The sequence below is a fragment of the Prunus dulcis genome, chromosome 2 (assembly GCF_902201215.1).
Source record: "Prunus dulcis chromosome 2, ALMONDv2, whole genome shotgun sequence".
NCBI classification, from domain to species: domain Eukaryota; kingdom Viridiplantae; phylum Streptophyta; class Magnoliopsida; order Rosales; family Rosaceae; genus Prunus; species Prunus dulcis.
In genome coordinates this window covers 22,032,219-22,045,020 of record NC_047651.1, presented here as the reverse complement: position 1 = coordinate 22,045,020, position 12,802 = coordinate 22,032,219, and the positions used below count along the sequence as shown (strand labels likewise).

At 38.2% G+C, this 12,802-nt stretch overlaps 3 protein-coding genes across 3 annotated transcripts; all 3 read right to left on the bottom strand.

The window, feature by feature from the left end:
- Positions 1-1,104: 1,104 nt before the first annotated feature.
- LOC117618384 lies at positions 1,105-1,835 on the bottom strand. The gene is made up of 2 exons (XM_034347964.1): positions 1,778-1,835; positions 1,105-1,593 (listed from the first exon to the last, which is right to left on the bottom strand). The coding sequence occupies exons 1-2, from the start codon at positions 1,778-1,780 to the stop codon at positions 1,105-1,107; spliced, it is 492 nt and encodes a 163-aa protein (XP_034203855.1). The 5' UTR covers positions 1,781-1,835.
- A 599-nt stretch (positions 1,836-2,434) lies between these two features.
- Positions 2,435-5,436, bottom strand: LOC117618675 (sedoheptulose-1,7-bisphosphatase, chloroplastic-like). The gene is made up of 8 exons (XM_034348352.1): positions 5,102-5,436; positions 4,780-4,899; positions 4,499-4,684; positions 3,826-3,907; positions 3,469-3,690; positions 3,183-3,283; positions 2,995-3,066; positions 2,435-2,874 (listed from the first exon to the last, which is right to left on the bottom strand). The coding sequence occupies exons 1-8, from the start codon at positions 5,216-5,218 to the stop codon at positions 2,593-2,595; spliced, it is 1,182 nt and encodes a 393-aa protein (XP_034204243.1). The 5' UTR covers positions 5,219-5,436; the 3' UTR covers positions 2,435-2,592.
- A 1,507-nt stretch (positions 5,437-6,943) lies between these two features.
- Positions 6,944-8,676, bottom strand: LOC117618383 (bidirectional sugar transporter SWEET9-like). Its single transcript, XM_034347963.1, has 7 exons — positions 8,604-8,676; positions 8,076-8,135; positions 7,939-7,975; positions 7,618-7,828; positions 7,328-7,489; positions 7,122-7,241; positions 6,944-7,012 (listed from the first exon to the last, which is right to left on the bottom strand). Exons 1-7 carry the CDS (start codon positions 8,674-8,676, stop codon positions 6,944-6,946), a joined length of 732 nt encoding a protein of 243 aa, XP_034203854.1.
- Between the last annotated feature and the right edge of the window lie 4,126 nt (positions 8,677-12,802).

The window sequence follows — 12,802 nt, the reverse complement described above, 5'->3', positions numbered from 1 at the left end:
TCTCTCTCTCTCTCTCTCTCTCTCTGTTTCTGCTCTGTTTCTCGAAGGTTTGGGGGCTTTTTCCTTTTCCCAAATATTTGTGCATCTATTACTAATATACTCGAACACCACTCCTAATTTTCTCATAATTTCTAGTTGTATTGCTAGTTTATTGCTGCTTAACTTTGCTATTTCTAAGTTTTTATATATGTTCTTTTGGTATATTGGATATCATGGAATGGAACCCATAACCTCTTGTAATCTTCTAGACTTTTTTCCCATTTCCCCTCACCATCGGTGCTACCCTGGTGGATTTTTCAAACTTGAATTGGAAGAATTTAACTATGTAAATTTTGTCTTTTGAAAATGAAACCTTTTGTCAATGTACACCAGAGATCTAGACAAAAATGAATGAAACACATACATAGTCCATTCCATGATAGAACGTCCCACCCTTTTCTTGATTTTCTAATTAAAGCCTTGAAGACTCAAATAGAATTTAGGGTTATGAATAATTTAGTGTATTCTATTCTTCTCACGGGGAGGTATTTATAGTGATACAAGTACAAGCCTATCTAGGAAAGGAAAAAAGAAATAAGCACAACCCCGTTCAATCCGGTATTCCTATAATTCCACATAAATACAAAATCAATTACAATAAAGAATAATTGAATTGGTTCACGCCAACATGAAGAAGCGTAGTCAAGCTTTTTAAGTAGATGTAGTGGAGTCTTAGAATGGTATAGGATAAATGTGGCGGTGGAAAATGAACCATAAGTATATTTGCGTTTACAAGAAGGGGAAAGAAACTAGTGGAAAATGGTTGAGGAATGGTTTTCATGGACTGAGACGGCATCTTGTCCTGTCCAGAAGCTTAGAAATATGGAAACTACAGATGGGATTTGTAGTAACAGCTCAACTTCCCCATCAATTTTAAATATCACATCTTCTTCAGTATGGATTCTCAAACACCTCTTTTTTCTCATTATGGCAGTCTCTCTCTTTCTCACCCTCTTCATAATTAGTGTGTGCAATTCAAAATAGGTCTATCAAAATGAAAAGAAAAATAACAGAAATTGATTAATGAGTAAGCACTTTTAACAAACACATGTAAAATAATGCTACTTAAACTTTCTTGGATGCTGCTTCTATAGCAGCCTCAATCCTGTTAATGCAAGATTTATAGAGAAATCCTAGATAATCTATAATGCTGTCCTCACATGTACCTTCCAAGGGGTTTACCTCAAATGACCAGTCAACTAGTGTTGAATCATTCCCATAATCTACAAGCTTTACTGAATTCACAGACCCATCTAAACCTACATTGCTGGCTTCCAATCTGTACACGTAATTATGTCTTGATGAATCTATGGACACCAGCTTCTCCTTGATCCATGACCTGTCTCCATCTTCTTGTGGGAACATGAAGCCAGAGACTAACCGAACATAGCCCGGAACACCTTCATCTCCAGCTAAATCAGTGCAGCGCTCAACCATTGGCATCCATTCTGCTAGTCTTTTAGTTTGAGAAACCATACTCCAGACTTTGTCTATAGGTGCATCAACAATGCCACCGACTGATCCACGCCATTTTGCAATTCTGGCCTCATATGCCTGAAGAAAATGGTAACTTTGACTTATATGATTTCACCAAAAGTTCAAGGAGTTTCAAAAATGGCAATGGAATAAAATGATCTTAGGTTAGTATGTCGAAAAATTACATATTATGACGGAGACATAAAAATCGCCTTGCCTTTCATTTATCGAGAAAATTGAAAAGAAAATGTGGAATTCATACCATGCTTATCAGTGTCGCGTTTACTTCAATTGCAAACTAAGTCTGCAGATTCACCTAGATTACAAACAATTTGATTGCGGGAACTACCCTTCTAGGCCTGAAATCATCCACAAGATGCCCACCCCATCGGATGGTTTCTCAATCAAGAAATCCATAGTATTTGGTGAAGGAATCCTATGTAATACAACAAATGGTTTGGATTTACCCATGGAAGACTAGGGGTTGGAGCTTAACCAGGGGATACTCCAAGGCATAACTTAGGAATTTACAACATTTGGGATTAATACCATCTTAAACTACTATATCTGTTTATCTAATTATTTAATTAAGTTCACAATTTCTTGTTCCATAAATTACTGATTAATATATATCTGCCATTGAGAAAGATTTATCTTCTACTGAAAGATGTGCAACATGAACTGTGCTCTACAAACCATCTTGCCTAGACTAACTTTTTTAACCTTTGACAGCTGATTTAGACAACATCAGTTTAGTTAAGGGCATTGATTCAGCGGCTACAGCTAAGGAACATTAAAAACATGTTTGATGAGAATAACATGACTTGTTCAAACTGAAGCAGGGGTCAAAATCCAGCAAATGGACCAACAAACTTAACAGGATATTAATCATATGGAAAACATTTCTACTTTAGACAACTTTAACAAGTAAGCCTTTGAATCTGATTGTAATTTGAAAACCATAAATACACATGTGAACTATAGTTACAGACTTTTAACCTTGTAATTCTTCTCCACCATATTGGAAAATTTATGCACCATTATACAAATTTCTGTATGAATAGCAAACTGCATAGCTTAGGCTGCAGCTCCGACAGGCACCCCTGCCTTGAGCCTGGATGATCCGTATAGAGTTTCTTCGAACCGGATTATCTCATTTTTGGATCCATACGCAACTTGTGTTCTGTCATCCAGATTAATGATCACTTTGTCTAACACAGACTGGTGACCATCACTACTATAACCTCCAGCGTTCTCGATTAATAACCCCAATGGAGCTACCTCAAATAACAGCCTGAGCTTGGCTTTGGTAGTTGGAGATATCACATTTGTGAAAACTCCTTTCTCTTTTACAATTATCTGCAGGTAAAGAAATCATGAACTTTTTAACTTCTTAAGAGTGCCAACCACAAAATATCAATTTTGTGTGGATGCCAATCTCACTAAAACTAGGAGACGGATTAAGGAAGTTGAGAGGACCTGATTGACATCTGGCACCATTCCTCCGGTGTATCTCAATGTGTATTTCTCTTTTACATAGTAGTTGATCAACTGTTGTTCATAAACAGAAGAAGTTCACAAAAATTAATTGAACTACTTGGTGGTTAATAATTTACTGATATGAGTACTGCAGTAGTAATGCAATATTGCTTTAGAGGAAATCAAACCTTGTCATAGTCCGGGTTGTCAAATGTGGCTCTCAAATTTCCTGGGGAGAATAATTTCCCTTCACCAATCTCTGTTGTCTCCTTGACATGTTGCCATTTTCCTGACCAAGACAATGTGAGACATTGATTCATTCTAAGGTCAGCAGAATTGAGTACCTCATACTTATGATGAACTGTTTTTTTTTTGGTTCATAGAAGGTTTCAAGGTGGCAGCAACAAATTTAAAATGGCATATGAAGAACAATGGTTGCTTAAAGAAAACTTGATGACATTGTTACAATCTCACCTTCATCTAGAAGAAGAAATTCGTGGGTTCCAGGGAAGCCCTTGATAGCAAGAACATATGTAGTCCTAGGACCATAAATTCCCATGGCTGCAGCAACTTGGTCTCTCCCTGTTATCCCAGTTAACTTATCTCCTGGCCACACACCAAAGATAGTGCCTACAGTGAAGTTTGTGTCAACAATGCTGGAGCCGTCGAGTGGATCAAAAGCAACACTAAATCCACCTGTTCAAATTGCAAAAAGTCCGATAATTAGGTCATCCTTTCGATCATCCTTCTTAAGAAGATATAAATTTTAAGATCATAGAGCAATTCATTATAAAATATGAAGTTTAATTGCACATGATAGGACTTGCGTACCTTCAACTGGGCCTCCCATGTCTTGGAGTTCTGGAACCTCTTCAGAGCAAGCATATTTGCAGAAATGTGAGTAGCTTAAGGCCTAATCACCAAATGTAACAGGCATTAATTTTATTCCTGACCCTGAATATAAGGTTGTATTCTGATACATTTGAGGAAGAATGACTATCAAAGTTATGAGATATATATATATAGAGCTTCCATCGAGGGATCCCTCAAATAAGCTTGTTTGAGGGATACCCCTTGTAGGCCCTACTCCGGATTGTATTTCACTAATCCAAACCGGCTATTTTGTAGATACTCATTCAAAGATCATCTCTACAAAAAAAATCACTTGAATCAGATATTATTTGACCACTCAATTGAGTTATTAAAATTTTAGTATTTTCTTGAAGCACCGTGTTCATTGATTTTGTAAGACACAATTGGATGTCGAAACAGTTTTCGATTTGTCTAATTTTTTGTAAGGATGATCTATGAATGAAGACCTAAAAAATAGACGATTTGGATCATTGGGAAAAAAATGGTAGGGTACCTTTAAGGGCGTCCCTCAAATAATTTATTTGAGGGATCCCTCAATAGAAGGGGACTATATATATGTTGTCATCAAAATTTCATCCAATCATAAGCATAAGCAGGATCAAAACTCATGGTTTGCTTGTTTGGTCTTTACCTCGAATAAAAGCTTGTCAGCGAGCATGTCCACCGCGAGCTGCTCATCCCCAAAGGAATTAATACATGCCGTTCCTCCACAGGAAGCTGTTCTCACCTTGAAGGAAATAGTCCTTAATGCTTCTCCCATACTTATCAGCAACCTAATCAGTCCCTTATCTGGGGTTGCCTTTGCAAGGAACACTTCCTACAGCCACAATTTCATTTACAACTTCAGTGCTGCTTATACATATTAACTCTTAAGTTATGTGGAACAATGCTGGTTTTTGTTATGTAACTCACCAGGCTCTCACCAATTGCACATCTGGTGACAAGGGAAGACTGTTTTGTTTTTGAAACCTTGAGTGATGATCTTGGCACTTGTCGTAATGGTTCTCCGAAGAGGGAGCTTGATTTCAGGCTCTGCAGCAATCAGAAGGGTCCAATAACACCATGTAATAATTCAACTCACTCAGAGAAAATTCTAAACAGAGCTCTCTTTGATTGGTAACATATTTTCTGTGTGCATATAATCATCAACATCTATAAGTGGTGAAAGCCTGGAGGTTTCATGATGTAAGTTTACATATTTGTAGAAATGAAATGGTGAGTCTAAATTACAGACCTTGGAGCTGAAGGATGGAGAGATGGAAGGTGGAGCCACAAGTGCAGTGGAATGCTGATGGGTTGAAACACCAGGGAGGAATGCCCTGGGTGAGCAGCAACCTATGCTGGCCTCCATGCTTCAGGCAACACAAAAAAAAAATGTACTCAAAAGGAAGAAGTTAATTTATTAAGCGCAAAATAAAGCAAGAGCTAGCCGCTTTCTCTGAAAAGATTTGGTTCTGATCAACAACACAGTCTTTGAAGTTTGTTTTGGGTGAGAGCTCGCTTCCCCTGAAGTTGGGTTGGGGTGGGGATGCTAGATAAGCAGTAAATGGTGTTTTGCCACGTGGCGGCTGCGGACAAAAGTGTTTCTGTTTTATGTGGTGAGGTTGATTAGGCATAGGCATGGCTCTCAATCTCAAATGTGTGGCTCTCTCTGCTCTGCTCCTCCCAAGAGATATAGATATATCAGATATGAAAAGGAGTCCCACTGTTTGTAAGTTTGTGCCCAACGGCCTTTGTTCTGCTTACGTACTATTGCCATCTCGTCTGTTATTATTCATATAGGACTTCAGTGAAAGCAGATCCCACCATATAATCACTACAATAGTGAGTATAAGCAACCACGTAATTTTAAACAAACACTATCAACACAGAAAATATAAGCACGCTATGCAACCCCTAATCAACAAATGTGAACCTAAAAAGAACTCGATTTGCTTAAAAATATATATCATTTTAGCTAAAATACTTTTTAAATTAAAATATACATATAAGTTTCAAACATTCTCAAAACCGATATATATGCATCAATATACTTTGTTGATGAGAATAATGATATCGAAACATTGTGGATAACGAACCAACAATCTGCTCTTTATGTCCGAACTTCATAATTTTTAACCATACCTCTAGAACAACCTCACTTAGATCATGATTGAATTGCACTAATTAACTTTATTTCTAGTTGTTTTTGGAAAGCAAACTTTGGAATATTATTTATTTCGTCTTTTTTTTTTTTTTTTTTTTTTTTGTGGAACGGAAGTATCTGTGTTTTTTTTCCCTCAATTAAACTCTTTGTTAAGCTCTTGGGGAAAAAAAAAAAGATGAAGATATTTTGCTTTTTAAGTTCTTCAATTAACGGTATCTCTTTTTATTTGTTAGTAAACGTGTACCCTTCCCTTTGCAAAAAAAATAAATAAATAAAAGAAACGTTTCCTCCCCTCCTCCTTCTGCAAAAAGACCGCGAACTCTCTTTTATTTTCCGTCTTCTTCTTAATTTAATTGAAAATTTGTTTTTCTCCAGTCTTATTGTGATGATGGTATTATTGAATTGAATTGAATTCTGTACCTTAGCTTGGCTTCGTTTATAGGTACGTAACGTATAGATGAATTAGAATTTTGTATCTTATCTTAGATCAATATAACTAAGTACGTTTTGACTAAGAAAATAAATTTGGGATTTTGACATAAAACTGAAAGACTAAGCAGGTGCAACAAAGGTTTGCAGACTACGTATTCATGGTGTAATGTACAGTACAGTGTATGTTGTAACATGCACAATCACATTCACTAAATTTTTTTTAAAATTTGGGAGGATTATTGAGTGCCATGGTGACAGACACAATTATATACACACTATCGATATTCATATTATATAAGCAACAAAAATATCAAATTATAAGTTTGTTGAGCTTAATTATGCAGTAGGAAGGAACTATACGCGGCCGTCGTTGAATTCCTGCTGCTGCTTGTTGCAGACATACGTAGGCTGCATCAATGTATTATCTGGTCTGGCAGTTGGTGATGCTCATGAACTTCTTCACCTCCCTTGACTGCCTTAATTTTTTCTCCATCATCTTTAATTCTTGTATTTGAGGTATAGGATCATCTGAGCGATTCCTAATAAGAATCCCAACACATTTGGAAACTTCCCGGCCATACAATGAGCACGTCAGATTAGTATAGGATATGAAGTTAGTGACATATCAAAGTCAAACCCAAGAAATGAAATTAGAAATTGGTACTGGTTTACTTACTGCTATGTAATAATCATTTACGAAGAGCCCGTACAAGAACCACAAGGTGGCACAAATTGTCAGGGAAAATGACAAATAAAATGGCATGTATTCTACACTTTTAGTTTGTATCACTTTTCTCTGCAATAATGAAAAATACATGTCAGCTGAGCTGATTAATTTACCGTAATGCAAAATTTTTGGAAATTAATTTGGACAAAAATTACCATGATGAGTAAAGGAGCAGCAAAGACAGCAATGCCAAACACAGCACATATCCATCCAACGGTGCTAACGCGCTTGTCTTCTCCTACAAGAAGGAATGTGACCGCCACCACCGACCCAAAGGCCGCTACGTTCAACACCAGTATCTGTATCATTGTAGTAATCTGCATATGGTGTAGAAGCAGAGCATCTCCATCAAAATAGCCCTCGAATTGCAGAACTTATTATTATCGATAACATGTCAATAACAAAATGTACAAAAAGGAAAATCCGTCATTTTAAAGGCAGTGACCTTGTCCTTCTTGGATGCATATACAAAGTAGAATATGAGGTAAGTAATTTCTATGACGCATCCGACGACATTGATGCTGATGATCAAGGCAGCATTGGTCTTGAGGACACCATAAAACAATAGCAGCATTGCACTAAGAAGGGCAACCACATAAGGTGTGGATTGGAAGCCTTCTGATGATTTGTTCTTGTAAATTTTGTAAAACGTTGGTCTGAGAGAGAGAGAGAGAGAGAGAGAGTTAGCCTATAATGCAATTTATTCATAGAGATATGTGAAGGGCAATAACATTTAAGTAGCTTCTAAATTTCAAAAGGGTCTTACATTGGCGCCAAGAACACCATGACTGACACGATGTTACCTACGAATAATCCCAGATTGGGTCAGAATCAGATAACAAGAATCTAAAGTAAACCAACTTATAACTAAAATCACAAAAAATTTAGATATACATATTATACCTATGAGACCGAATATGAAAGCCAGTTGTTCATTACTCTTCATTCTGCTGGTGATGATGACTTATCTCCTTTTCCTTTTTATTTATTTATTTATTTATTTTTGTTGAAGCTCTTTTCAGCGTCTATGTAGTAAATTTGAAGCTGAAAAAAGTTTTAAGCAATTCATCTCTCAGATACCTTCATTTTATAAGCAAGATAAATTGACAACGTAATATTAAGTGTGACAAATTAAACCTGATTTTATTATATTATTATTAGCCTCTTTTGCATGTGCTCTTGCGCATGCGACAATCATTTATTTGTATCACTCATGCTATGCTACACGTAACTTAAATATGTGCATCAACAATAATAAATTTCACCTCAAGAAGCATGCTCAACATGTTAAATCTACAAAAACAATATAGGCAGCAATAAAAACCAACATGTATCTATCTAACTCAAGGCACGTACGTCTTTGCTTCGGCTTCTTCAGCATATATAGTTCCATTTCATGCAGCATAATTTGTATGGAGAAGGATTACTCACCTCCCTTAGCCTCAATCAATTTGCAGATCATTGACAAAGTTTGTTGGATTGGACCAACAGTATTGCTAATCATCTAAGTAAAAGTCCTCCGCTATGGTGAAAATATTATTCATTCAAGTGATGCATAGTGCAATCATATAATGTTTAATGCGCAAATTTGATAACGTTGTCGAGGTCAAAGAATTAAGAGTAACACAAAACATAACCGACCGCATGAGTAACACTATGGTGGTGGTGTAATAACCCAAAACAAAATATCTAAAAAGAAATAAAATATCTAAAAAGTAAGATTAATATCTTCTAGCAAAAAGACAAGTTTGCCCTCGCATATTTTAATAGGGAAAAAATTGACTTTTTGATTGAGAAAGAATTTGGAAATTTCGTTTGCGCCATTGCGTAGAGCACGGCGAGACGAGTCCGTAGACACGGAGTAGACCCGAATCGGAGTTGTAACGAAGAAAATATGATCAAAATACCGCGAATGGCAAAATGGTAATTTGATCAAAAGTTAGATTTTTATCTCTTTCTCCCTTCTCTCTCCTCATTTCTCTTTCCTCTCTCTCTCTCTCCCCCTGATCCAGCGCGCAGCCCCGACCTCTCCTCCTTCCCGACGTCGCCACGGCCACCACACTTGGAGCCGATCTCCGCCGTTGGTACCAAACGAACCACCACTCGACCGCCATCATTTCTTGACCAGCCGCCGCCCTTTCCATGGCCGGACCTTGCCGGAAAACGCCATTTTTGCCGGATTTCCAGTTCAAACTTCCAGCTCGTTTTTCTCCTTCAATTCTCCACCAAATCGATCGAGTAAGGTATGGTTTCTCAGCTATTTTCGTGTTCTAGCTGATGGATGTATGGGTTTCGATCGATTTTAGCTCTAAGACGTTCGATTTTCGACTTGAAATTTGGCCGAAACTTCGGCCGCCGTGATCTACTATTTTCGGTCACTTTTTGGGGTATGTCCAAGAACAAAAGTGACTCCAAATGGGGTGTTTTATCTAGAATAGGAGTTTGGAGTCTTGATTTCTAGATTTTCTGGCAGCCAAAAATCGCTTTGGACACCAGAATCTGCCCGCGCGTGAGGCAGCGCGTGGGCGAGGGTGGTGAAGTGATTCTGTGCAGTTTTGTGATTCTCGTGTCATCACGGGCACGTAGGATTTCGCGGATCTTGATTCGGAGTTCGTTTGAGCCCCGAACGGATTTTTCACATCGCGCGATCCTTGGGTGCAGTGTCGTGAAATCGTCGGATCGCACTGAATTTTGGATATGTCGGTCTACATAATTCCAGGATCGTGTAAGATTCGACGGATTGCGAAGTCCCGGATACTCCGAAATCGCGAACCCTGGGGCTAGGGTTTGGATTTTAAGCGATAACGCGATTTCGGCTAATCCGACCGTCCGTTTCGGACCGAATTCGCGGAACATGGTTCCTTCTCTATGAGGAACCTTTAGAGAAGCCCAGATTGGCCATCGGAGACCGTGGACCCACGGGGTCCCGGATCGGCCGATCTGGCAGCTTATCGCTTAGTGAGGCTTCGGGTCTCTTAAGACCGTTCTAACTATCTAAAAAGCTAATGTGGGCATAAGAGTAACTTTAAAACGAGTGCACGTATTTCTAGGAGCCGGGGCAGGGTGTTTAATTTAAATTCTTTTTATTCAGCAATTTATTAATTTATTATTCATGGATAATCAGGCACCAGAGGTACAGTCGACCTACAGGAGGGACCTTCGAAGGGTCCAGCTAGCTCGGACCAGCTGTGAGTGGACTTTCTTTCATAAAGNGATTTTATATAAATAAGTTATATAAATGATTATATAAATGAGTTTACGTAAATGATTTTATATTGATTTTATATAAATAAGTTTTTATAAATAAGTTTATATAAGAAAATTTCATTATTTGATCTTGAATAAGTATTCTTGCATGTCTTAGAGCATGTTTTATACTGTTAAATATTGTGAGTTATATATATATTTGAGGTTATATTAGCAGCAGACCTTGAGCTTTATATAACGAAATAGCAGTAGCATTGAGACTACAGTTAAATTATCAGATTTCAGAGAGTTATCAGATTTTCTAATTAGACCACCATGTACCCATTTATTTTTGGTGATTACCCAGAGTTGGACCGATGTCTACGGACATCCAGTCCGATTTCAGTTTATGTCAGTGCACTTGACTTTGCCTCATGAGTTTCGGGGACGCTCGGACCGTGAGTGCCAGGATTTGCGGCTCGGCAGACTTGGTGTCCCGAGACCTGCCGGGATTGCGGCTCGGCTGACTCTGTGTCCCCGAGACCTGCCAGGATTGCGGATCAGGCTGACTACGGTCCCTTGTATCTTGCCAGAGCGGCTCCAGTCGACTTGGTGTCATCGAGACCTGCCGGCGGATCAGGCTGATCATAGTCCCCTGATTTCGCCAGTTTGCAGCTCGGGTAGACTGCGTGTCGCCGGAGACCTGCCAGGGGAATTGACGGATTTTCAGGGGTACACTTAGGTGGTAGTTTTAAAGTAATTTGAGCACTTTTATGCAGCTATTGTTTTCAATCATCTTATATCAGTTTTCTCAATATACGTGCATGTTTTATCTCTTTATATAATTGTTCAGCTTTACGAATCTATATACATACTGATATATATATATATATATATATATATGTCTTTAGAGGAATACTTTATATTAAACACAGGTAAACTTTAGCTTTAATTATCAAGTTATTTTTACTATGGGGGTTATTAGGATTGTAAACTGTTTTCAAGAATCTTATGTTTGGTCCACTCACATTTTCAACTTGTTTTCCGCCCCCAGGCCGTAGAAGTGCGCAGGATCCACCACCGGGCCATTCATAGCTTCCGCGTCACCAAGTAAGGTAGAGTTTTGCAGAAAAATTCTTGAAACCTTGTGAACTTTTAGAAAAGGCTCTGATATCCAATATTAGTGGGAAACCTGAACTGGTGTTTGGATGTATTCTGGCTGTTGGGTGAATTAATTTGCTTATTTAACAGGTGGAAAAATTTTGAGTTGGCCAAAATACAGGGGAGACTCTGCCGGATTTTTGGCAGAAGTCTAAGGGAAAGTATAAAAAGAATTTGAAACGAGAAGGGTAAAAAGGTCTTTTGTGCCCGACATTCGCCAGGTGTCGGACACGAACAGGACTTGGCTCGAATTCCAAAGCGAAAATTGGGTTGGGTCCTGTCAAGTGGAGCATGATGGCTTAGGGTTTAGGGGTATCAGAGCAACACCACTCACAAACACTCATCACACACCTCCTAAAATCCAACACATATCCATCACCAACCCCTACTACCTACGTTCAAGTCTAGCAGCTTCAGCCTTGTTCCTGAAATTTTAAGCTTAATGAGAGATATTGATGACTTATGGACCTCTTCAGGTGGGACATAGATCTTGCCATGCAAGCTTATTATTGCTCTCTTCTTTCTGAGTGAACTAGTTTGCTTGTTTTGCAGATCGAGACTCTGACTCATGACTATAAATGTCAAAACTTTTTAATGTTAACATTGAGTTTACAGATTTTCTCTTATACAAGAAAAGTAATAATTTATTTTCTCTTATACAGGAAAAGTAATAATTTATTGTTCAGGGCATCAAGACTGTGGCTGCATCAGCTTGGGGCAGTTGGCGGTGCTCATGAACTTCTTCATTAGGATCATCTGAGCGATGCCTAATAAGAATCCCAACATAAATTTGGCAACTGGCCATCCAATGACCTCGTCAGATTAATATAGGAGATTAAGTTAGTGACATAATTAGCCTTAAAGTCAAACCAGGAAATGAAATCAGAACTCTGGCTTTACTACTTTACTCACCGCAATGTAATAATCCTTTGTGAAGAGCCCGTAGAAGAACCACCTAGTGGCACAAAGTGCCAGGAAAAATGACAAAGAAAATGGCAAGAAAAAGGAGATAAGTCATCATCACCAGCAGAATGAAGAGTAATGAACAACTGACTTTCATTCTGCTGTGCTGGTGATGATGACTTCTCTCTTTTTTCTGTTGAAGCTCTTTCATGAGCGTCTATGTAGTAAACTTGAAACTAACAAAAAGAGCTTAAACATTTCATCTCTCAGATACGTACCTTCATTTTATAAGCAAGATAGATAAGAGTTAGGTTAGGCCACTGACCACGTATGTGTTAACCATATGTTTAGTTAAGAAATTGTTAAGTCATCATGTGCAG